This window comes from Puma concolor, chromosome D1 (assembly GCF_028749965.1).
Source record: "Puma concolor isolate L17-30 chromosome D1, mPumCon1.1.hap2, whole genome shotgun sequence".
Classification (NCBI taxonomy): domain Eukaryota; kingdom Metazoa; phylum Chordata; class Mammalia; order Carnivora; family Felidae; genus Puma; species Puma concolor.
Genome location: NC_141676.1, coordinates 12,060,535 through 12,082,542, shown reverse-complemented (window position 1 = coordinate 12,082,542; position 22,008 = coordinate 12,060,535). Strand labels below are relative to the sequence as shown.

The window sequence follows — 22,008 nt, the reverse complement described above, 5'->3', positions numbered from 1 at the left end:
ACCTTCTGTCTCTCTCAGTTAATATCCACTCCCTAGGTCTTGGCACTCCTACTTCTCTCTCTCCATAAACTCACCCATGCACTCTCCATTATGAATCACTTTGTTTCAACCTATACAGTGAAACACAAAATCTTTTTATTGTCTGGGGTTTCAGGTGGGTTTAGGAAGGTCTGCTTTTAGAAACAATATTGAGCCAGGGCACCTGTGTGGCTCAGTTGGTTAAGCATCCAACTTTGGCTCAAGTCATGATCTCACAGTTTGTGAGTTCGAGCCCCGGCGTTGGGCTTGGTGCTGACATCTCAGAGCTTGGATCCTGCTTCGAATTCTAGGTCTCTCTCTCTGCCCCTCCCCACTTGTGCTCTGTCTGTCTGTCTCTCTCAAGAACAAACAAACATGAAAAAAATTTTAGAAACAATATTGAACCATTTTCCCTGGTGTGAGTGTGAGGAGGGGACAGACAGGCTACCATTAAGTCTTTGTCTTATTAACCCTTTCTGCTATATCATGTGTATCACATTTAACCTAATTTCTCCTATGTACTTGTATATATTTAGTGTACCTCTAAAGCAGTAATCAGAGGAAAAGATAATCTCTACAGACCTAATGAGCAGAATATGCTTGCTGAGTACTAAGGAAAAGGCCATAGAAAGAAAGAGGAATAAGTTATAGTGCCCAGGAAATATTACCGTTTCCTGGAAGATTTGGCAGGGCTCTACCAATCCGTGTACTGGGAGTTCTAGGAGAAGCTATTTGGGGCACCAGGTAGCTGATGAAGGAGCATCACAGAGATCCCAGAAGTATGGGAGGCTAAATTCTGTGGGGCCCAGTGAAGGAGTACCTGGGCTGCTTCATAGTGATAAATCTAAAGGAATCCCATCTGCAGTTCGAGTGCAGGGACTGGGGTGGTCTTGCTGACCAATCACACTGCTTCCCTGGAGCCCAAACAGTGCCATTCCTTTACTGATGATCACAGTTATAACTTATTCTTTGTGTCTTCCCAGGCCTATCTGACATGGTCTTCTGTGCAGGGCTGCTTCACAGGGGCACACAGTGCCACTGGTTCCAGCCACAGGGTATGGTGATATGGTCAAGTTTCTTACAAACTTTCTGCATAGTTGTGTTACTCTTGTCAACGTGAGAATATATGGGGAAGCCAAGTTTGTTTAGATAGTGACTATGGGAATAGATGACTTGGGTGATAAGGCCGTGGGCCCGGTACTCAGGCAGGGTACCCGCCATCCGTAACTCTCCTGTCTGGTCCATCAGGTTCCAGGATACAGGCGTCCTCTCAGGCCCCAGCAGGCAGAAGGTGGGGAAGTTCTGGATACAGCGCTCGATGAATCTCTGGCTCCTCTCATTGCCGCCAAAATGCCAGAATTTATTCACCAAGGCAGCGTGGGTAACATCCAGGGAGGAGGGTTTAAACATCTCTTGGCAGCTATGGAGGAAAAGCAAAGTCTGTGAGTATGGAGGTTTTTATTTGTTCTTCCCTCTACTGTTTTGAGAGGCAGAGTAGGTAGAGGAAATAAGAAACACAAAGCCCTGGAGTGTAGGTGAGTTTGTGATGACAAAGGGATGGAAAAGTCCACTGTTGTTGGAATGAGTGAGCAGGAAGAACAGGATAGGTCGAAGAAGCTGGCAGAAATCAGATATATTCCAGATGAGAAAAGAAATGGTGGAGTATTTTAAGCAAAGGAGGAATATGGTATGAATTACATCTTAAGAAAAGATTACTCTGACTGTTTTGAAGAATATTGACAGCAGATGGGCCAGAGTGAAAGCAGGGTGGGAAAATTGGAGGCTGTCTCAGTACTGAGAGCAGTAAGTGATGCAGAGTGATTTGTATCCAACTCACATGGCCTCGGGTTTGCCACTGTTGGGTGATAAGTTCTTTCCCTCCAGCAGGGAAGGAACTAGTTTCTTTATCGTCTCAGCCATCATATAGAGAATGCAATGTGTTTGCTTGACTTGGAAGGATTTAGTAGCTGCAAGATTTTGTATCACCTCATTCAGGCTGGGCTGTGAACCTAGATGGGATTATGAGGAGAGACAATGATTTAATAAGTATATGCTGTGGAGAAGCTCCCCATTGGAGTAGGAAGTGTCTGGGATTTACAGTCAGAGAACCTAGGTTCTGGGCTCAGTGCTGCTGCTGTGTAACCAGAGTCAAGTAGTCAGGATTTGTGCAATTTTCCCTGTTTTATGTAAGGGAAAACATGCCCAGAAATTCATTAAGCCATTGGTGGCAAAGCGAGACTGGAACCAGGTTTTCTGGGCTACATAATCATGTAGTTTTGATAATTAAAGGAGAGAAGTTTTTTTTAAAAAGTAGTAGACAATATCCATTGTGTATTTACTATGTTCCCAGTGTAGTAGATTGTTGCAGTAATGGCCTATATTTGCCCACATCTCCTTGTATCCATTCCTTGGGGTAGTCCTCGTCTGCACTGCATCTGACCTTGGCCATATGATTTGCTTTGGCAATGGGGAAGAATGAACTTGATGCAGAGAGAAGCTTAAAAGTGCTTGCACATCGGGGTTTGCCCTCTCCTTGTGATCTCAATTACTTTTAAACCAATACCATACAAATAGGCCTAGGCTAGCCTGCTGAGGTCAGGTGCTCCTATCATTCCATCACCATGGCAGCCAACGCTGACAGCCAGAACCATCATTCAGACATGTGACTGAGGCCATGTTAGAGCAATCAGGCCATAGTCCACCCATCAACTGATGGCAATTGCATGAGTAAGCCCAAGAGACACCAGCAGAACTGCCTTGCAAAGCCTAATACAAACTGTAGATTCACAGAATTATGCAGCAAAAGTCAACTACACATCCAGGTATTATAGTAAGAAATCCCTATTCAAGATTTAATTTAATCTTTTCAATGCCCCTGTGTTCTAGGAACTATTGTTATCCTCATTTATGTATATGAAAGTCATGGTCTCCAAGAGGATAAGTCATGTGGCTAGGATCACATAGCAAGTAACAGGCAGATGCCATCCTAGGGAGTCTGACTCGGGGCAGGGGGCATATCCACACCATGACAGTTGTCCTTTATGATCTGGGAGGTGCTTTATGGCACAAGTCATCATTCTCATTCCAGGAATGGAAGACCTTGGGTGAAGCCCTCCTTTGGTACCCAGTTACCCTAAGGGATCCTGCATATGTCTACAAAATATGCCATAAATCGTTGGCTCTCCAGGAATTATATTATGTTCCCCTATATGAAGCCCATTTTTTGCAAGCTTTGAAGGTGTTTTTTTCTCCCTTTATGAGGGAGTTAAAAAATTGGCAGCAGGCTGAGGGTCTGGAGCTTGGGGGCAGGAGATATGAGTCATAGGGAAAATTGTTCAGGACAGAGAAGTGAGTCCGCACCCATCCCATTTCTCTTACTTTGGATCTGCAAATGCTGTTTCCAGTTGATGACTTCTGGTGAGACAAGACATTTCTGACAGTTCTTGAGGTCCTTGGAGTAGATTTGGTAAGTATTGGTGTAGTGATCAAGATCATCTGTCATCTCCTATGATCATTGGGAAAAGGGAGATAAAACAAATTACTTATATTTCACTATTGCAATACTTTTTCTAAATTCCACTATACTGTGAGTTTTTAACATTGAAATATTGTTGACACACAATGTTACAATAGTTTCAGGTGTACAATATAGGGATTCAACAAGTCTATACTTTATGCTGTGCTCACAATTATAGCTACCATCTGTCACCATATAACACTATTACACCACCACTGACTATATTCCCTATGCTCTACCTTTTATAGCATGAGTTATTCATGCTGTAACAGGAAGCCTGTATCTCCCACTACCCTTCACCCATTTTGCCCATCCCTCTGCCCTCTTCCTTCTGGCAACCACCAGTTTGTTCTGTGTATTTATGGGTCTGTTTCTGATTTTTGTTTGTTCATTTGTTTCTTAGATTCCACATATGAGGGAAATCATACAGTATTTGTCTTTCTCTGTCTGACTTATTTTACTTTGCATAACACCCTCTAGGTCCATCCATGTTGTCATAGATGGCAAGATCTCATTCTTTTTACGGCTGAGTAATACTCCATTGTGTGTGTGTGTGTGTGTGTGAGTGTGTACACACTACATCTTCTTTATCCATTTTTCTATTGGTGGACATTTGGGTTGCTTCCACATCTTGGCTATTGTAAATAATGCTATAAACATAGGGGTGCATATATTTTTTCAAATTTGTGTTTTTGTTTTCTTTGGGCAAATACCCGGTAGTAGAACTATTGGGTCGTATGGTATTTCTAGTTTTAATTTTTTTTCTATTTTTTTTTCTTTTAGAGAGAGAGCACAAGCAGGGGAAAGGGGCAGAGGGAGAGAGAGAATCCTGAGCAGGCTCCATGCTGAGCATGGAGCCCCATGTGGGACTCGATCCCACGACCCTGGGATCTTGACCTCAACTGAAATCAAGAGTCAAACCCTCATCTGACTGAACCACCCACATGCCCCTCTATTTTTAATTTTTTTTGAAAAACATCCTTACTGTTTTCCACAGTGACTATACCAATTTACATTTCCACCAACAGTGCACAAGGGTTCCTTTTTCTCCACATCCTCACCGACACTTGTTTTTTGTCTTTTTGACTATAGCCATTCTGACAGCTGTAAGGTGATACCTCATTATGGTTTTGATTTGTATTTCCCTGGTGATTAGTAATGTTGAGGATCCTTCATGTTTCTGGGCTATGTGTATGTCTTTTTTGGGAAAATATCTAATTCATGTTGTCCTATTTTTTTCTTTTCTTTTTTAAATTGTATTTAATTTATTTTTTAAATTTACATCCAAGTTAGTTAGTTTATAGTGCAACAATGATTTCAGGAGTAGATTCCTTAATGCCCTTTACCCATTTAGCCTATCACTACTCCCACATCCCCTCCAGTAACCCTCTGTTTGTTCTCCATATTTAAGAGTCTCATATTTTTGTCTCCCTCGCTGTTTTTATATTATTTTTGCTTCCCTTCCCTTATGTTCATCTGTGTCTTAAAGTCCTCATATGAGTGAAGTCATATGATATTTGTCTTTCTCTGACTAATTTCGCATAGTATAATACCCTCTAGTTCCATGCATGTAGTTGCAAATGGCAAGATTTCATTCTTTTTGATTGCTGAGTAATACTCCAGTGTGTGTGTGTGTGTGTGTGTGTGTGTGTGTATAAACATAAATAACTATAAATATATATATATATATATATATATATCATATATATGTGTGTGTATATATATATGAGTATATATATACCCCACATCTTCTTAATCCATTCATCCATTGATGGACATTTGGGGTCTTTCTATACTTCGGCTATTGTTGATGGTGCTGCTATAAACATTGGGGTGCATGTGCCCCTTTGATATAGCACACCTGTATCCTTTGGGTAAATATCTAGTAGTGCAATTGCTGGGTCATAGGGTAGTTAGAATTTTAATTTTTTGAGGCACCTCCATACTGTTTTCCAGAGTGGCTGCATCAGCTTGCATTACCACCAATAATGCAAAAGAGATCCTCTTTCTCTGTATCCTCACCAACATCTGTTGTTGCCTGAGTTGTTAATGTTAGCCATTCTGACAGGTGTGAGGTGGTATCTCATTGTGGTTTTGATTTGTGTTTCCCTGATGATGAGTGATGTGGAACATTTTTTATGTGTCAGTTGGCCATCTGGATGTCTTCTTTGAAGAAGTGTCTATTCATGTCTTTTGCCCATTTCTTCACTGGATTATTTGTTTTTTGGATGTTGAGTTTGATTAAGTTCTTTATAGATTTTGGATACTAACCCTTTATCTGATATGTCATTTGCAAATATCTCCTCCCATTCCATTGGTTGCCTTTTAGTTTTGCTGAAGTTCCCTTCGCTGTGCAGACTTTTTATTTTTATGTGGTCTCAATAGTTCATTTTTGCTTTTGTTTCCCTTGCCTCTGGAGATGTATTGAGTAAGAAGTTGCTGTGGCCAAGGTCAAAGAGGTTTTTGCCTGCTTTCTCCTCTAGGATTTTGATGGCTTCCTGTCTTACATTTTGGTCTTTCATCCATTTTGAGTTTATTTTTGTGTATGGTATGGTGTAAGAAAGTGGTCCAGGTTCATTCTTCTGCATGTCACTGTCCAGTTTTCCCAGCACCACTTGCTGAAGAGACTGTCCTTATTCCATTGGATATTCTTTCCTGCTTTGTCAAAGATTAGTTGGCCATACATTTGTGGGTCCATTTCTGGGTTTTTTATTCTGTTCCATTGATCTGAGTGTCTGTTTTTGTGCCATTGCCATACTATCTTGAAAATTACAGCTTGGTATTACAGCTTGAAATCCAGGATTGTGATGCCTCCTGCTATGGTTTTCTTTTTCAAGATTGCTTTTGTGGTTCCATACAAATTTTAGGATTGTTTGTTCTAGCTCTGTGAAGAATGCTGGTGTTATTTGATAGGTATAGAATTGAATATGTAGATTGCTTTGGGTAGTATCAACATTTTAACAATATTTGTTCTTCCTATCCAGGAGCATGGAATGTTTTTCCATTTTTTGTGTGTCTTCTTCAATTTCTTTCATAAACTTTCTATAGTTTTTGGTGTATAGATTTTTCACCTCTTTAGTTAGAGTTTCCTAGGTATTTTATGGTTTTTGGTGCAATTGTAAATGGGATTGATTCCTTGATTTCTCTTTCTGTTGCTTCATTGTTGGTGTATAGGAATGCAACCGGTTTCTGTGCATTGATTTTATATCCTGCCACTTTGCTGATGAATTCATGGGTCAGTTATAGCAGTTTATTGGTAGAATCTTTTGGGTTTTCCATATAGAATATTATGTTATTTGCGAAGAGTGAAAGTTTGACCTCCTCCTGGCCGATTTGGATGCCATTTATTTCTTTGTGTTGTCTGATTGCTGAGGCTAAGACTTCCAATAGTATGTTGAATAACAGTGGCAAGAGTGGACATCCCTGTCTTATTCCTGACCTTAGGGGGAAAGCTTTCAATTTTTCCCCATTGAGGATGGTATTACCATTGGGTCTTTCATGTATTTATGCCTATTTTTAAATTGGATTCTTTAGGTTTTGGTGTTTAGTTAAAAGTTCTTTATGTATTTTGGATATTAACTCCTTATGGTAAAAAACTGAGAACTTTTCCTGTAAGGTCAGGAAGAAGACAAGGATTTACACTCTTGCCACTTTTATTCAACAAAATACTGGAAGTTTTAACCACAGCAATCCAGCAAGAAAAAAAAGAAAAGGCATCCAAATTGGTAAAGAAGAAGTTAAACTGTCACTATTTACAGGTGATATAATCCTATACAAAGAAAACCCTAAGACTTCACCCACAAACTATTAAAAGTAATAAATGAATTCATTAAAGTTCCAGGATACAGAATTCACAGAAATTGGTTGTGTTTCTATACACTAACAATTAGGTAATAGAGAAATTAAGAAAACAATTCCATTTACAATTGCATCAGAAAGAAAGAAAATACCTAGGAATAAACTTAGGAAGTGAAAGACCTGTACTGTGAAAATTATGAAATATTGATGAAAGAAATTGAAGATGACACAAAGGAAAAGATATTCCACGTTCATGGGGCAGAGAAATTAATATTGTCAGAATGTCCATACTACCCAAAGCAGTGTATAGACTCAGTGCAATCCAAATCAAAATACCAATAGCATTTTTCACAGAACTGGAACAAATCAAACAAAGACACAATTATTAGGAAGCATTCTTCTATACTTCTATTATTCTCAGTGGGAAGAAGAGAAAAACATTTGACAAGGAAAAGCAAAACTTCTGTTGCAAGAATCCATGTAGTAAACAGTTCAGATAGTTGCAGAACATGCCAACCATGAACATCACAGTATTAAATTTAGTTATAGATATTTCTGGATTAAAATCTCCATCTATACTTAATGAAGCCAAAGAAGATGAAAACCAATTAGAAATGCTTCCTTAAAACAATGCTATAGTTAAACAAACGGTAGTTCCAGAAAAATAAAGAGAGTACTTATTTAAGAAGACCCTCTCAACTTACTAAACAGATGAGATTATTGGGAAGTGGGAGGCACAAGAAAATATTACCACAACTCAGTGCAGAATTCAAAAGCTTTTTAAAAAATGGTTGGAGGGGCGCCTGGGTGGCGCAGTCGGTTAAGCGTCCGACTTCAGCCAGGTCACGATCTCGCGGTCCGTGAGTTCGAGCCGCGGTCCGTGAGTTCGAGCCCCGCGTCGGGCTCTGGGCTGATGGCTCAGAGCCTGGAGCCTGTTTCCGATTCTGTGTCTCCCTCTCTCTCTGCCCCTCCCCCGTTCATGCTCTGTCTCTCTCCCAAAAATAAATAAACGTTAAAAAATGGTTGGAAAATGTTGCCCAAAAATACACTGACAAGTCAGCAAGGATATCCACTAATACATTTTATTACTTAAGATCACATTTAAGATAAAAGATCAAATAATTTTATTTCAGGTCAGTTGTTACTACTAATACAGATTTCTTTATATATTGTTTAACTTAGTGGTTTTCAAATAAATTTTTATTTCTATGAAAGGTATAATATTTGTATTTTTATAAATTTATAATTTTACTGAATGTTTAAAAATAAGCTTGTGAATTTTTGTCTTTGAAATGTGTTTACTGTTTAGTTTTGCTAGTTTTTAAATGTTTCCTCAAAATGCATATGGCGATTATAGTATTATAAGTTTGCTTTTTATAATTGCCCTAACTCACTGTACTGTCTCACACCTTCCTATCTTTACCCCTTGTGTTTTCTCTGTTGGAATGTCCTCTTTTTTTTTTGTCAGCCTAACAGTATCTACAAAATATGTACAAGATCCAGTGCAGGTGAAACCTCCCATCGGGAAGTGTCTCAGACCTTAACCTTCATCTCCAGCCTCCGTTGTTGAATCAGCTTTCGCTATTTCTGTGTTGTACATCTTCTCTTCCCACACACTTCACTCTATATTGGAATTTATTTGCTTATTGATCTTTTCTTCCAAGGCTCTGAGCTCTTTGAAGAGAGGGACTTACTTTCCGTCACACAATTCATTTCTGTATCCCTGGGCTGCCATATTGTCAAGCACATGGCAGGTACACTGCAAAAATGAACAGAGGCATATTCATTCCACGTCTGGCACCTTACCTGCTCCTGAGGGCGGATAACCACTGTGTTAAAATCAGGCCACTTGTCCACTAGAGCCTTCAGCTTGAATGGGTTTCCCTGGTTCATGTGGAAGACAGTCCCATAAACCTGCAGCATCCCAAGAAAGGGAGAGGGTCAGCTTGTTAGGAAGGACTGGTAAAGTGCCTTGTTTGGTCAGGACAAGGATCATTTCTATCATGAAATTTTATGTTGGAAAAGGGCCAAGTAGGGCATCTAGGTCAAACAGTCTCCATGTACTACATTTTTTTTTAACCTCAAACGAGAAGAGCTTTTTCTCCCCACCCGATATGAATCATACATGCATATAGTAAAATGTTTGGCCAGATAAAATTTGATTTTAAGAATACCATTCTTCATTTTAGGATTTAAAATTTTCTCCTTCAAGATTTTCTTCTACTCATACACATAGACACAATTTTACAAAAATTAAATGATCTGATACATGTTCCCTCCCCCAGAATGCATTGTGAGCATATTTTTATGTTCATAAACACAAACATTTTCAATTGTTTTATGATGGCTGCATAGGATTCCATCGTATGGATATATCACAGTTCATTTATTTGCTTATTGATAGTCATTTCAGCTGTTTCCAGCTTTTCACTTTGACAAATAATTCTTCATAGAGCATGCTTGACAGAAAATTTGCATGGGCTCCTGATATTTTCTTAGAATATTCAGAAGAGTAGTTGCTGGCTCAAATGTTATGCACATGTTTAAAACTTCTTAACATAAATGACCACGTTATTCTCTGGAAGGATTAAATGAACTTCCACCAACAAACAGGCTACAGCGTAGTGCTCAACAGAATGTGCTGTGTGGTCCCATGGCCTGGGGTCCAAGTCCAGTCTTGGATCCCCCTACCCCCATTTGTGTTGTGCAGGCTGTTGAGAGACAGGAAGATGGGGAGAGAATGAATGAGAACAAGTCTTGTGTTTTTGTGGTTTGGGGGATTGGAATGCAGCAGCAGATACTAGCATGGGCAACTGTGAACATGAAGCCTCTGCAGATACCAGCGTGGAAGCATGCCAATGACCTGAGGTCAAAAAGATGGTATATGCATTAATATTTCCACCTTGGATACATGATGACTAAGAACTATGCCTGTATCTTTCCCCCTGCCACTCTCCACCCCACATAAACTATTGATGTTAGACAGAAGGGGGAAAAAAGCTCAGTTGACTGAATTTATCTGAATTTATTTTGTTTTCAGCCATGAGTGGAGGCTTGATATAGAATTCAGCATAATTTGGGAAAATAGAGACATTATCTTTTTACATATTTGCATTTGGGCCCTGTAAAACTGATTTACACTATACTATTATCCATTATAGGATCTGAAAATACGTAGAACTGTTACTCTTTGTTATTCCCATGGCCTAATTAATTAAAAAAATTTCTTTTTTCCTGCTCAGTTCAGAACATACCAGCCAGCTACTCTAAGTTGACTCAACTGGAGTTGATACACGCACTAAAATGTATTTAATATCTAGCACTAAGAGGAATGGCTGGGCTTTTTCTCAACTGAGACTCAAATAAGTATTGAATTTTAGGTTATACATCCATTACAAGTACTACACATATTCTGGATTTTAATTAGGGGGCAATGTATGTCTTTAATATGCAACCAAAAATTGAAGGTGCTGTTAGGGCCACCTTATCTTACCACAGAGATCTTCCAAGAAAGGACACTTGGAATGCACCATTTTCTCAAAATATTTGGGCTCAACTTAACATAAGCAGTAAAGAGAAATTTAAGTGACAAAATTCTACACTAAATTCATGGGGAAAAAAAAACTTTGGCCTGAAGAATTGTTAAAAATAACTATTCACCATAAAAATATCTTAGGCAACTGTTTATAGAGTTTCTAACTGATGTAACCTCCCTCCCAACCCCGCAGAATTGATTGTAAGGTTGCCTGGATCTTAAGGATTATTAAGTGAAAGGAGTTAAATAGTGGGTGGTAGAGATTAATGGTAGTAGGAATCTACTAACGTGGTTAACTTTAGTTTTAGATCACAGTTGACCCTTGAACAACATGGGGGTTGGGGGGCACTGATCCCCCACTTGCAGTGGAAAATCTGTCTAGAATTTTTGATTACCCCCAAACTTAACTACGAATCACCTACAATTGACCAGAAGCCTTACCAATGATTTAAACAGCTGATTAAGATGTACAGTATGTTATATACTCTATTCTTACAATAAAGTAAGCTAGACATAAGAAGATGTTATTAATCAGATTACAAAGAAGAGAAAATCCATTTACAGTTCTGTGCTATATTTGTTGAAAAAAATCCAAGTGAATATAAGTGAACTCACATATTTAAGGGTTAGCTGTGGTAGAAGTCATTTTTTTTAGTAGGAACTAAAGAACAGTTATTTCATTAGTCTGTTTCTAATAATTGAAAATTAAGCCTTAAAAAATAAATAAATAAAAGAAAATTAAGCCTTGTGATCTACAAATAAAATAATGCTAATATTTTTCTCCTTATACTGAAAGAAGGGAGTAGCAGAGCTATAAGGGAGTAAAGGAGGCAAATGCATTTATCTTATCTAAATTGTATGCATCTTATAGGAATGTCTTATAAAATAGTAAAAATCTAATTTCTATGTCTACAGAGGTTTTTTTAGGGAAAAGTAACTGTCCTCTAACACACACACACACACACTCACACTCACACACACACACGGACCCTATGCCTTTGGTTGCTAAAAAAAAAAAAAACACAAGCAAGTACCATAGCCTATCACTAGAGTTGCTCTTGCACAGTTCTGGATGTAAGTATTTACATGTACATCTTAGTTAATTCTGAGATTTCTAATCAGTTGTACTAGGTTAAAGGAGACACCTAGTTGTACTAGGTTAAAGGAGACACCATAAAATAGCCTGATATGCAGTCAGCTCAGGGAAATTGGGAAATTTAAGTCAAAATTGGAATTGACTCCTTATTAATTTTAGAGAAGACTCCTGATGGTTAACCTCTCACCTAGCAAGTGTTCTTTTAAGAAGAACAATTTTAACACTAATACGTCGTCTCAGCCAACTTTTGAGGAAAACCCTCAGCCAACTTTTGAGGAAAACACCAATGTTATTATGGAATGTTTTTTGGAAAGGAGAAAGGGAACACTTTATGAATGACAGAGCAAAAGCTGGTGAAGTCCCAGGCATACCTGTGTTCATGCCATGGCATTGCAACTCACTATTTGTGTGATATTGGCTAAATCACCCTAACTGAGATCCATCTTCTCATCAGTAACACAGACATAGTAGCAAATATCTTCTAGAGAGGTAATGCAAACTAAGCTAGAGAAAACATGGACTAATGCTGGACACAGGACAGAGGCTCAATGTTAGTCTCTTTTCTTCTTGACTCATGGGGTTTCTATTCCTTACTCTCCACCCAGAATTTTCCATTGTCACCTTTAAGGATTCAGGAAGGCTCTTCCTCAAGGACCTCTCCAGTGACTGCAGCATTTGGGCACCTTGCAGTGGGAACATCATGGAAGGTACCTTAGCCTAAATAGAGAAACAGGAAACAGCTAGGAATGAGAAGAAGCTGGAAGAGATTCAGAAATATGAGTAGGAAGTTCTTTTCTAATGGCGAGGTCCCCCTTCAGTGTCTCTTCATCTGTGTCACCTTCAGTAAAGTCTTCACTAGCTCTCACCAACTCTAAGGAAGGACAAGACTGGTAGAACGCATGGGGGGTGGGAGGATTTATACATTTTTAAATTCACTTCCTTACATTTCAATGCATTCCAGCCATCTGTTTCATTTTAGGTTAACAAGCGCATTTTTAAGTACATATAACATCTTTTGAAATTTAGTTGCCATTAGTGATTCTCGTGACACCACCAGTAATAAGCCGTATAACATTGTGGAAGTTATTTACTCTTTCTGTGCCTTGCTTGCCTCTGTTAACCTCAAAAATAAAACTATCTTACCATCAAAAATGGTTTATTTGGAAATAGCAGGGAACTGCAATACCAGATAATGAAGCTATAGAAAATTATAAGCAAGTCTGGAGAACAAAAAAGAGGAACATTCTTTTATAAAAAGGAGAGGAAGAGGACTGTTATAAACAAAAAGTCCATTGGTAGAAAGGTGGAGTTCCCAGTATCAGGGCTTTTTCTTGGCTGAGTGGTGACTCTCTCATTGGCTGGGCTGTTGCTGAAGGGAGGAGGAAACCTGTCTGCTCAGTAGGAAAGTAGTAGCTAGAGTAAAATGGAATTTGGAAGCAATGAATCATAGGAATCTACCCCCCCCCCCCAACCAAGAGCACACTGTGTACACTGTATGTTAGCTAACTTGACAATAAATTATATTAAAAAAATAATTATAAATAAAATGGAATTTGGAAGGCGCTCTATTCCTGTTGGGTCTGCGGTGAATGCAAGCAGGAGTTGTATGGCAAGAGCTCCCCGCTGCTGGCTTCCTGACTCCATTCCAGAGGATTCCTTTTATTGATTTTCACACTTCGAAGGTGGATGGGATAACAGCACCATCTAACTTACAGACTTTTTTTTAGGGTTAACTGAGTTATTACATTAAAGGAGTCAATAAGTGCTTGGAATAGTATCTGTCAGGGGCTCCTGGCTGGCTGTCAGTACAGCATGTGACTCTTGATCTTGGGATCATGAGTTCAAGCTCCATGTTGGGCATGGAGCCCACTAAAAAGAAAAAGAGTATCTCTTGTATAAAAGCACTGAACATGTTATTTTATTATTCCTCCTCCCTCTCCTCTTCCTTCCTGTCCTTTTTCATCCCCTCCTTTTCTTCCTCCTCCTCCTTGCCACCTGAGTTAAAGTGCTGTTTACTGCAGTACATTTTGCTGCAATCTTTTTAATGTGGGCATTTGGACATGGTCTAAAATATAAACAACCTTTTAAAAAATTTCCAAGCTATATTCCAAGCTGGTATTTTCACCCTATTTTTTTTTTAGTCTTACTGTATCTCACTCTTGCATGTGTCTTGCATATTGTACGGATTACGAGGTGGAATAAAAATAGCATTTTTACATATTTGATTCACTGCGTGAAATTGGGATTTACCAAAACATTCTATAAAACCCCAACTACATGAAAAAGCAGAAAGGGCTGTGTCACAGCGTTCTATTTTGGAACCAGGATCCCTGGAGGAATACATCACTTCTAAGTGAAGGAACCAAAGAAGTGTTCAGAGAGGATGTTGCATTAAAACTGGCTGTGTGTGAGATTCCATGCTCCAGGTCGGAACTGGGTAGCTGATTTTACAACAGCACGGAGGAGGCTTCTACTTCTGGCCAAGAGAGCATAACAGGATCTGGATTTACCTCCTCACCTGAAAAAAAAAAAAAAAGACAAAACTAAACAGTAAATGAAACAGCATTGCACAGAGCAGAGCCACTATCCCCAAGAAAAGGAAAAAAGAAAAGGTGAGTTTAATGATTGCATAGCTTATTGTTGGAAGACTGCAGCTCAGGGAAATGGAGCCTGACCAGATCACTGGGGTCTCAATGACTTGAGCATATAGAAGTAGAGGCCAGTGTGGAACTTGAGAAAGAGACAAAGCAGAGAGGGAGAAAGAGAGAGAGGGAGAACGAGAAGGAGAGAGAATGCATGAGAGAGGGAAAATGAGGGAGAGAGAGGGAGAATGAGAGAGAGTTCTGGAGATCTTTGGGAAAGAGCAGTCTCCTAGAGTCTTTGGCTCATCACTGAACTGTATAAGGGGAAACTACCTTGGGCTTTGGCCTAGGGAGAGAACCACTGGAAAAGATCAGGTGGAAAAATTCTTATAGCTGACACAAGTCTGGGAATAGTTTATGTTCTGACACACTGAAGTGAAAAGACCTTGTAGCATAAGGGCATTGAGTAAGAAGCTCAACAAGGGGGTTAAATTCAGACTTGTCTGTTCTAAATTCACCCTGCACTGATTAAAAGAAAGTCTTGAAATGATCCATCTGATTCCAATAACTTAATTGTGCACCAGAACAAAACGTACTTAAAAATGCAAGTACAACAAAATCTATCAACTAACAGTATATAATTCATATTGTCTCACCTCCAATAAAAACTGATACGATGGAAAGAAGCAGTAAAATATGATTCAGAAGCAGAAGACAAACACAAATCAGTAAAGACAGGCCCAGAGGAGACACTGTCAGACCTACAATCAAAATGTTTTTTTCTGTTGCAACAGTGCTTCTCCATGATGCAATAGTCCTTCTCTCACCTTCTTGCAACATTTGCAAATAAGGTTTCTCTTTACCTGAATAAATAAAAATGAGTAGATGCAGATATATTGCAACAAGCAGGCAAAGCCATTAAAAAGCTGTAATAATGCTGCTCTTCATGTTTAAGAAGATAGAGGGACACATCATGATAAGAGAAATGGAAGCTACAAAAGATGCATATTGAACTTATAGAAATGAATATATACAGCATTTAGAATAAAAAATACAGTGGATGTGATTAGCACTAGATTAGACATTCCAAAAGAAAAGATCAGTGAGATTGAAGATGCAGCAATTGAAACTATCAACAATGATGCATGGAGCAAAAAACAAGAAGGATCAGAAGACTTATTATTGCTAGTATGTCACCATTTATCCCCCAAATTGATCTACAATTTCAAATTAGCCATAAAACGTTTCAAGTTTTATTTGTAGAAATCACAGATTCTAAAATTTACATGATATCAAGGCTTACTAAAGAGCTATGGTAATCATCATGGAGTGGTCTTGGAATAAAGATAGACAAACCAATGAAACAGAATAGAGAAATTGATAGACATTTGTGGTCAATTGATTTGCTACAAAAATATCCAGACAAATGGGAGATAGGATATTCTTTTCAATAAATGGTGCTGATTATTTTTAAACAGTCAAGATTACTTCTTGATAGACTCAGTAGTTGTAAATTTCTAAATGTAGACGTTAGAAGAAAGTCACTCTTGTCTATACTTACTTGTCCCTCTGCTACTTTCTGCTCCCCAGGTCATTTATCTAAAAATAGATCCCCATTCCATTTAGGGTGTTTTATGAATTTGAGAAAGAAAAAAAGCAGCACCCAAAACATAACATTTTCACAGAACAGCAGAACCTGGCAAGGTCATTCAATGGCCTTGATGGAAGGGGACAAAAACGAGATCATTCCACAATCATGTTTGAGCATGGACAAAACAAGAAGGCAGTCTTATCTGCAAAAACAGCCAAATACTCTCCCCAGGTAACAAGTGGCTGCCACTTCTTTACCCCTAATCTTTCTTCCTGCTTCATGGACAAAAGTCTTCCATACAATTGCAGTGTTTTCTGACAATATTCAAGGCAGAGCAAATCCATGCTTCCTTGAATCCTTCCCCAAATCGTGTGTCAAGTCCCTCCTGACACTGTTACTGAGGTGTACCACATTTCCTTCCTTATAGTGTGCTCTCCCTTTTGTTGCAACAGATAATAAATCCCAACTTTGCTGGGTTACAGGTGTGTTCTACATGGCCTTTGACTAGAAGTTATTGATAATGTTTATAGCAGCATTATCAACAATAGCCAAACTATGGAGAGGGCGCATATGTGTATTGACTGCTGAACGAATAAAGATGTGGTACACACACACACACACACACACACACACACACACACACACACACAGATACACAGAAACACACACACTGGAATATTACACAGCCATCAAGAAGAATGAAATCTTGTTATTTGTAATGATGTAGATGGAGCTACAGTGTATTATGCTAAGCAAAATAGGTCAGAGAAAGACAATACCATATGATTTCACTCATATGTAGAATTTAAGAAACAAAACAGATGAACATATGGGAAGGGAGGGGAAGAAGAGAGGGAAAGAAACCACAAGAGACTCTTAACAATAGAGAACAAACTGAGGGTTGATGGAGGGAGGTTGGTGGGATGGGTTAGATGAGTGAGGGGTATTAAGGAGGGCACTTGTCATGATGAACACTGGGTGTTGTATGTAAGTGATGAATCATTGAATTCTACCCCTGAAACCAATATTGCACTGTATGTTAACTAAAATTTAAATTAAAAAAAAAAGTTATTGACACTTATTTAAATATTTAGCTCTGAGGCATTTGTTCCTACTGGATTGTTCACTGTTTGCTTTGACTTCCTAGGACTCAGAGACTTCTCCTTTTCAGCTTAGCTCCTCAGACTACTAGTTTTTCAGGGTGGTCATGAAAGATTTGGTTTTGCAAAAGTGGAACCAATATTAGTTTGTTTCTATGGAAAAACATATCTAGGTTACAAAGATTTCACTATGTTTTGGTTGCTTTAACATGTTGGGTAATGTGTAGATCGTCAAATGTTCCTGATTTTTCTATGTGTGTGTCCTCTGTCTCCTTCCAAGTCCCTGTCAATCATTTGAAGAAAACAAAATGATGAAATGGCATTATGTGATAAATGTGAAATAGCATTATGCTGCAAAAAAAAAAACCTATGTACATAACCTTAATTTTAAAATGCTAACCATTATCTCAGCTTTCAGTGAGTCATAATCTTTTTTTTGCCTTGACATTGATGGCTGTTGACTGATCAGAGTGGCGGTTGCTGAAGGTTGAGTGACTGTGGCAATTTCTTAAAAAAAGACAACCGTGAATTTTACCACATCGATTGACCTCTTGTTTTGTGAATGATTTCTGTAGCATGTGATGCTGTTTGATGGCATTTACCCACAGTAGAGCTTCTTTATTTATTTTTTTAAGTTTGTTTATTTATTTTGAGGGAGAGAGACCGAGAAAGAGAGTGTGCATGCATGCATGTGAGCAGATGAGGGACAGAGAGAGAGAGGGAGAAAGAGAATCCTGAGCAGGCTCTGCACTGTCAGCGAGGAGCTTGATGTGGGGCTCAATCTCCTGAACCATGAGATCATGACCTGAGCTGAAATCAAGAATCGGATGCTTAACCCACTGAGCCACTCACATGTCCCTGAACTTCTTTCAAAATTGGAGTCAATCCCTCAAACCCTGCCTCTGTTTCAGCAATTAAGTTTATGTAATAGTGTAGACTCTTTGTTGTCATTTCAACAGTCTTCACAACATCTTCGTCAATAGTAGATTCCAGCTCAAGAAACCACTGTCTTTGTTCATCCATAGAAGCAGTTCTTTATCCATTGAAGTTTTATTATGAGACTGCAGCAGTTCAGTCCCATCTTCAGGCTCTAGTTCTGATTCTAGTTCTCTTGCTCTTTCCACTACACCTGCAGCTACTTCCTCCACTGAAGTCTTGAACATCTCTCAAAGTCATCCATGAGGATTGGAAGCAACTTCTTCTGAATTCCTATTAACGTTGATATTTTGACCGCTTCCCATGAATCACGAATATTCTTAGTGGCGTCCAGAATGGTGAATTTTTTCCAGAAGGTCTTCAATTTACTTTGCTAGGATCCATCAGAGGAATCACTGTAGCCTTATGTGGAAGCTATAGCCTTATGAAATTTATATCTTAAATAACAAGAATGAGACTTGAAAGTCAAAATTAGTCCCTGACTTATGGGCTTCAGAATGGATGTTGTGTTAGCAGGCATGAAAATAACTTTAATCTCATTGCACATGTCCATCAGAGCTCTTGGGGGAGTGGGTGCATTGTCTGTGAGAAGTCATATTTTGAAAAGAATCTTCCTTTCTGAGCAGTAGGTCTGAACAGTGACTTAAAATATTCAGCAAACTGTGCACAGATGTGCTGTAATCCAGGCTGTTTTGTGCCATTTCTAGAGCACAGGCAGAATAAGTTTACCATAATTCTTAAGGGCCCTAGGATTTTCAGAATGTAAATGAGCATGGGTTTTAATTTAAAGTCACAAGTTGTGGGGCAACTGGGTGGCTCAGTCTGTTAAGCATCTGACTTTGGCTCAGGTCTTGATCTTGTGGTCTGTGAGTTTGAGCCCTGCGTTGGGCTCTGTGCTGACAGCTTGGAGCCTGGAGCCTGTTTCAGATTCTGTGTCTCCCTCTCTCTGACCCTCCCGCGTTCATGCTCTGTCTCTCTCTGTCTCAAAAATAAATAAACGTTAAAAAAAATTAAAGTCACCAGTTGTATTAGCCCCTAACAAGACAGACGACCCATCCTTTGAAACTTTGAAGCCAGGCATTGACTTCTTCTCTGTAGCTAGGAAAGTCCCAGGAGGGCATCTTATGCCAACAGAAGGCTATTTCATCTACATTGAAAATCTGATGTTTAGGGTAGCTGCCTTCATTAATATCTTGGCTAGATCTTGTGGATAACTTGCTGCAGCTTCTGTATCACCACTTGCTGCTTCCCATTACACTTTGATGTTGTGAAGACATCTTTCCTTAAACCTCATGAACCAACCTCTGCTAGCTTCAGACTTTTCTTCTGCAGCTTTAACTCTCTCAGCCTTCATAGAATTGAAGAGACCCAGGGCCTTGCTCTGCATTAGGCTTTGACATAAGGAAATATTTTGGCTGATTTGATTGTCTACCCAGATAACTAAAACTTTCTTCATATCAGCAATAAGGGTGTTTTGCTTTCTTATTATTCATGTGTTCACTGAGTAGCATTTTTTATTTCCTTCAAGAACTTTTCCTTTGCATTTACGACTTGGCTAACTCTTTGGTGGAAGAGGCTTCGCTTTTGGCCTGTCTTGGCTTTCGGTAAGCCTTCTTCAGTAAGCTTAATCTTTTCTAGCTTTTGATTCACAGTGAAAGACATGTGACTCTTCCTTTATCTTTGACCCTTAGAGGCCATTGTTGGGTGATTTCTTGTCCTAATTTCAATATTGTTTGTCTCAGGAAATAGGGAGGCCCAAGGAGGAGGAGAGAGACAATTTAAGGGCCGTCAGAACACACACAGCATTTATTGATGAAGTTTGTCATCTTATAGGCACACAGTTGGTGGCACCTCCCAAACAATTAGAAATGTAACACCAAAGATCACTGATCACAGAGCAATGCAACAAATATAATAATAATGGAAAAGTTTGAAATATTGGTGAGAATTAGCAAACTGTGACCTAGAGACACAAAAGAAGCAAATGCTATTGGAAAATGGTGCCAATAGACTTGCTTGATGCAGGGTCACCACAAATCTCCAGTTTGAAAAAACACACTATCTGCAAAGCACAACAAGGTGAAGCTTGATCAGACAAGGTTCACTTGTATTCATCCACTTATTTCTTTTCTAACTTTAAGTACGGCAACCTTCTTAGGAATCACAGGCAGGGAACAAAACTGCCTACCTGGTAATACAACCAGAAGGATTAAATATGGTAATATGTGCAGTGTCTCCACACATTAAAGACTCCATTCACCCCCACCCCGCCGCTTCCAGAAAGCATCCAAATCTCTCCTCATTCATTTATTAGTTCAAATCAGAGACCTGTAAGAACTTTTCATAGTACCTAGCAAGTTAGCCTTCACAGAGTAAGTGCTAGATATAGGTTTCTTAAGTTAAAGTTATTTCTTTCCCTTAAGTATGTTTGCCATCATATTCTGATGTAACACAGTATGGGCATTTTGATTTGTCTCATGTAAGTGGAGATGATGTCACAAAGCAATGACTATCTTTTTTTTTTTTTTTTTTTTTTTTTTTTGGTATGAGCCCCCACCTGGAAAGCTGTCTCCACACCAATCTTTGCAGGTGTCCCCAGGAACAAATGAAGAGCAGACTTCCAGGCTATGAAATTTCCCTCTGATGGTGTCAGTTCGGCAAGATCTCTCAGACTGAGTTTAGGTCTGTCTCCTCCAGAGATTGCTGAGCTGAGGCTCAAAATGTGGACCTTGCACATAAGCAAACAATTCTAGGTGTCAGCTCTTGTGAAATCCAATCTTCCTCTCTGGGACTCATGTTGTGGGAGCTCTTTATGCAAATTCAGGGGCTGGGAGTGTGTCACCTGAGCTTCTCTTTGCAAAACACCAGGTTGCTCTTTGCTCCCACCAGCCTGGCCATGACTCTGGAATCCAAAGCTGTGTGAACCCAACAGGCCAGGTGTCAGAAGGGGGGTCATGTTGCATAAACCATACTGTCTACCTCCCCTTCCCATTCTTAACAAAATGCAATCAGAGCAAGGCAATAGGAAAGATAGGGATAAGGTCTGATTTGCAGAATCTGGTCTCTTTCCTTACACGTATGCAGAACAGAAAATATTTGCGTGGAGTGACTAAAGCCTTTAGGATCCTCCTTTTTTTTTTTTTTTTTAACGATAAGCTGTGCCCTCTTCCCTGCCTATTGTGAGTCTGCAGTTAAACATCCCAATGATTCAGCGTACACACTTCTTAGTCTCACTGTTATGGAGGAGGACACGGAGGCTCAGTGTGCCTGAATTAGATGGAATTTAAACCCAGAGCCTTCTCACTCTGAAGTATCCACTACTCCACATTAGCATTTGCTCTACCATTCTCAGGAAAGGAAGGAGGATTCATAGAAAAGATATTTTGAGCCACAGCTCCTCTGTGTGAAACTACCAAGGAGGGAAGTTTGACACTGTCTGGTCCTTGCCTTCATCACCCTCGTCCTTCTTCACCATAAGTAGTTGATTTCATTATGAAAGAAAGAAGGGTCATTCCCATCAGAGGAGCAGAGACAGGGGTGGCTAGTGTCTAGAGAAAAAGTAGAAAAATCCTGTGTGCTTCTTCAGTCCATGGGCCAGCAGAGCACATATTTCTCCCTGTCCTTTCTAGGAGACTTGATTCCTAGAATACTAATTCTCAATTTTATCTCCTGGTGTTGAAGTCATTATAATCATTCCTTATTCTTTCTCCAAAGCCAAAGGCCACTGAAGCTGCTCTGTCCCTGGACAGTCAGCAGAGTGGACCCCTGGGTCCCTGTAGAGTCTCATAAAGGCTGGCTATTACAAAAGAGTAGTGTCCCCTGTGCCCCAGTCCCA

The 22,008-nt window shown here is 39.3% G+C and overlaps 1 protein-coding gene across 2 annotated transcripts; it reads right to left on the bottom strand.

Moving 5' to 3' along the window:
* Positions 1-113: 113 nt before the first annotated feature.
* GLYAT (glycine-N-acyltransferase) lies at positions 114-20,969 on the bottom strand. 2 transcript variants are annotated; one of them, XM_086677333.1, is made up of 7 exons: positions 20,731-20,867; positions 14,312-14,482; positions 12,586-12,681; positions 9,140-9,247; positions 3,397-3,523; positions 1,856-2,027; positions 114-1,438 (listed from the first exon to the last, which is right to left on the bottom strand). In XM_086677333.1, exons 3-7 carry the CDS (start codon positions 12,664-12,666, stop codon positions 1,036-1,038), a joined length of 891 nt encoding a protein of 296 aa, XP_086533459.1. In that variant the 5' UTR covers positions 12,667-12,681; positions 14,312-14,482; positions 20,731-20,867; the 3' UTR covers positions 114-1,035. The 2 variants fall into 2 exon arrangements, with proteins under 2 accessions (XP_086533459.1, XP_086533458.1); XM_086677332.1 differs by lacking the exon at positions 14,312-14,482 and having other exon boundaries at positions 20,731-20,969.
* Positions 20,970-22,008: the final 1,039 nt, after the last annotated feature.

Excerpts from the sequence above, each read along its gene's own strand:
- GLYAT (XM_086677332.1), bottom strand. The coding sequence starts at position 20,910 with ATGTGCAAGGTCCACATTTTGAGCCTCAGCTCAGCAATCTCTGGAGGA. Across the intron at positions 2,028-3,396 it reads ACAGCATTTGCAGATCCAAA|GTTCACAGCCCAGCCTGAAT; the intron begins GTAAGAGAAATG and ends AATCCCATCTAG. Across the intron at positions 1,439-1,855 it reads AGTGGCAAACCCGAGGCCAT|CTGCCAAGAGATGTTTAAAC; the intron begins GTGAGTTGGATA and ends TTTCCTCCATAG.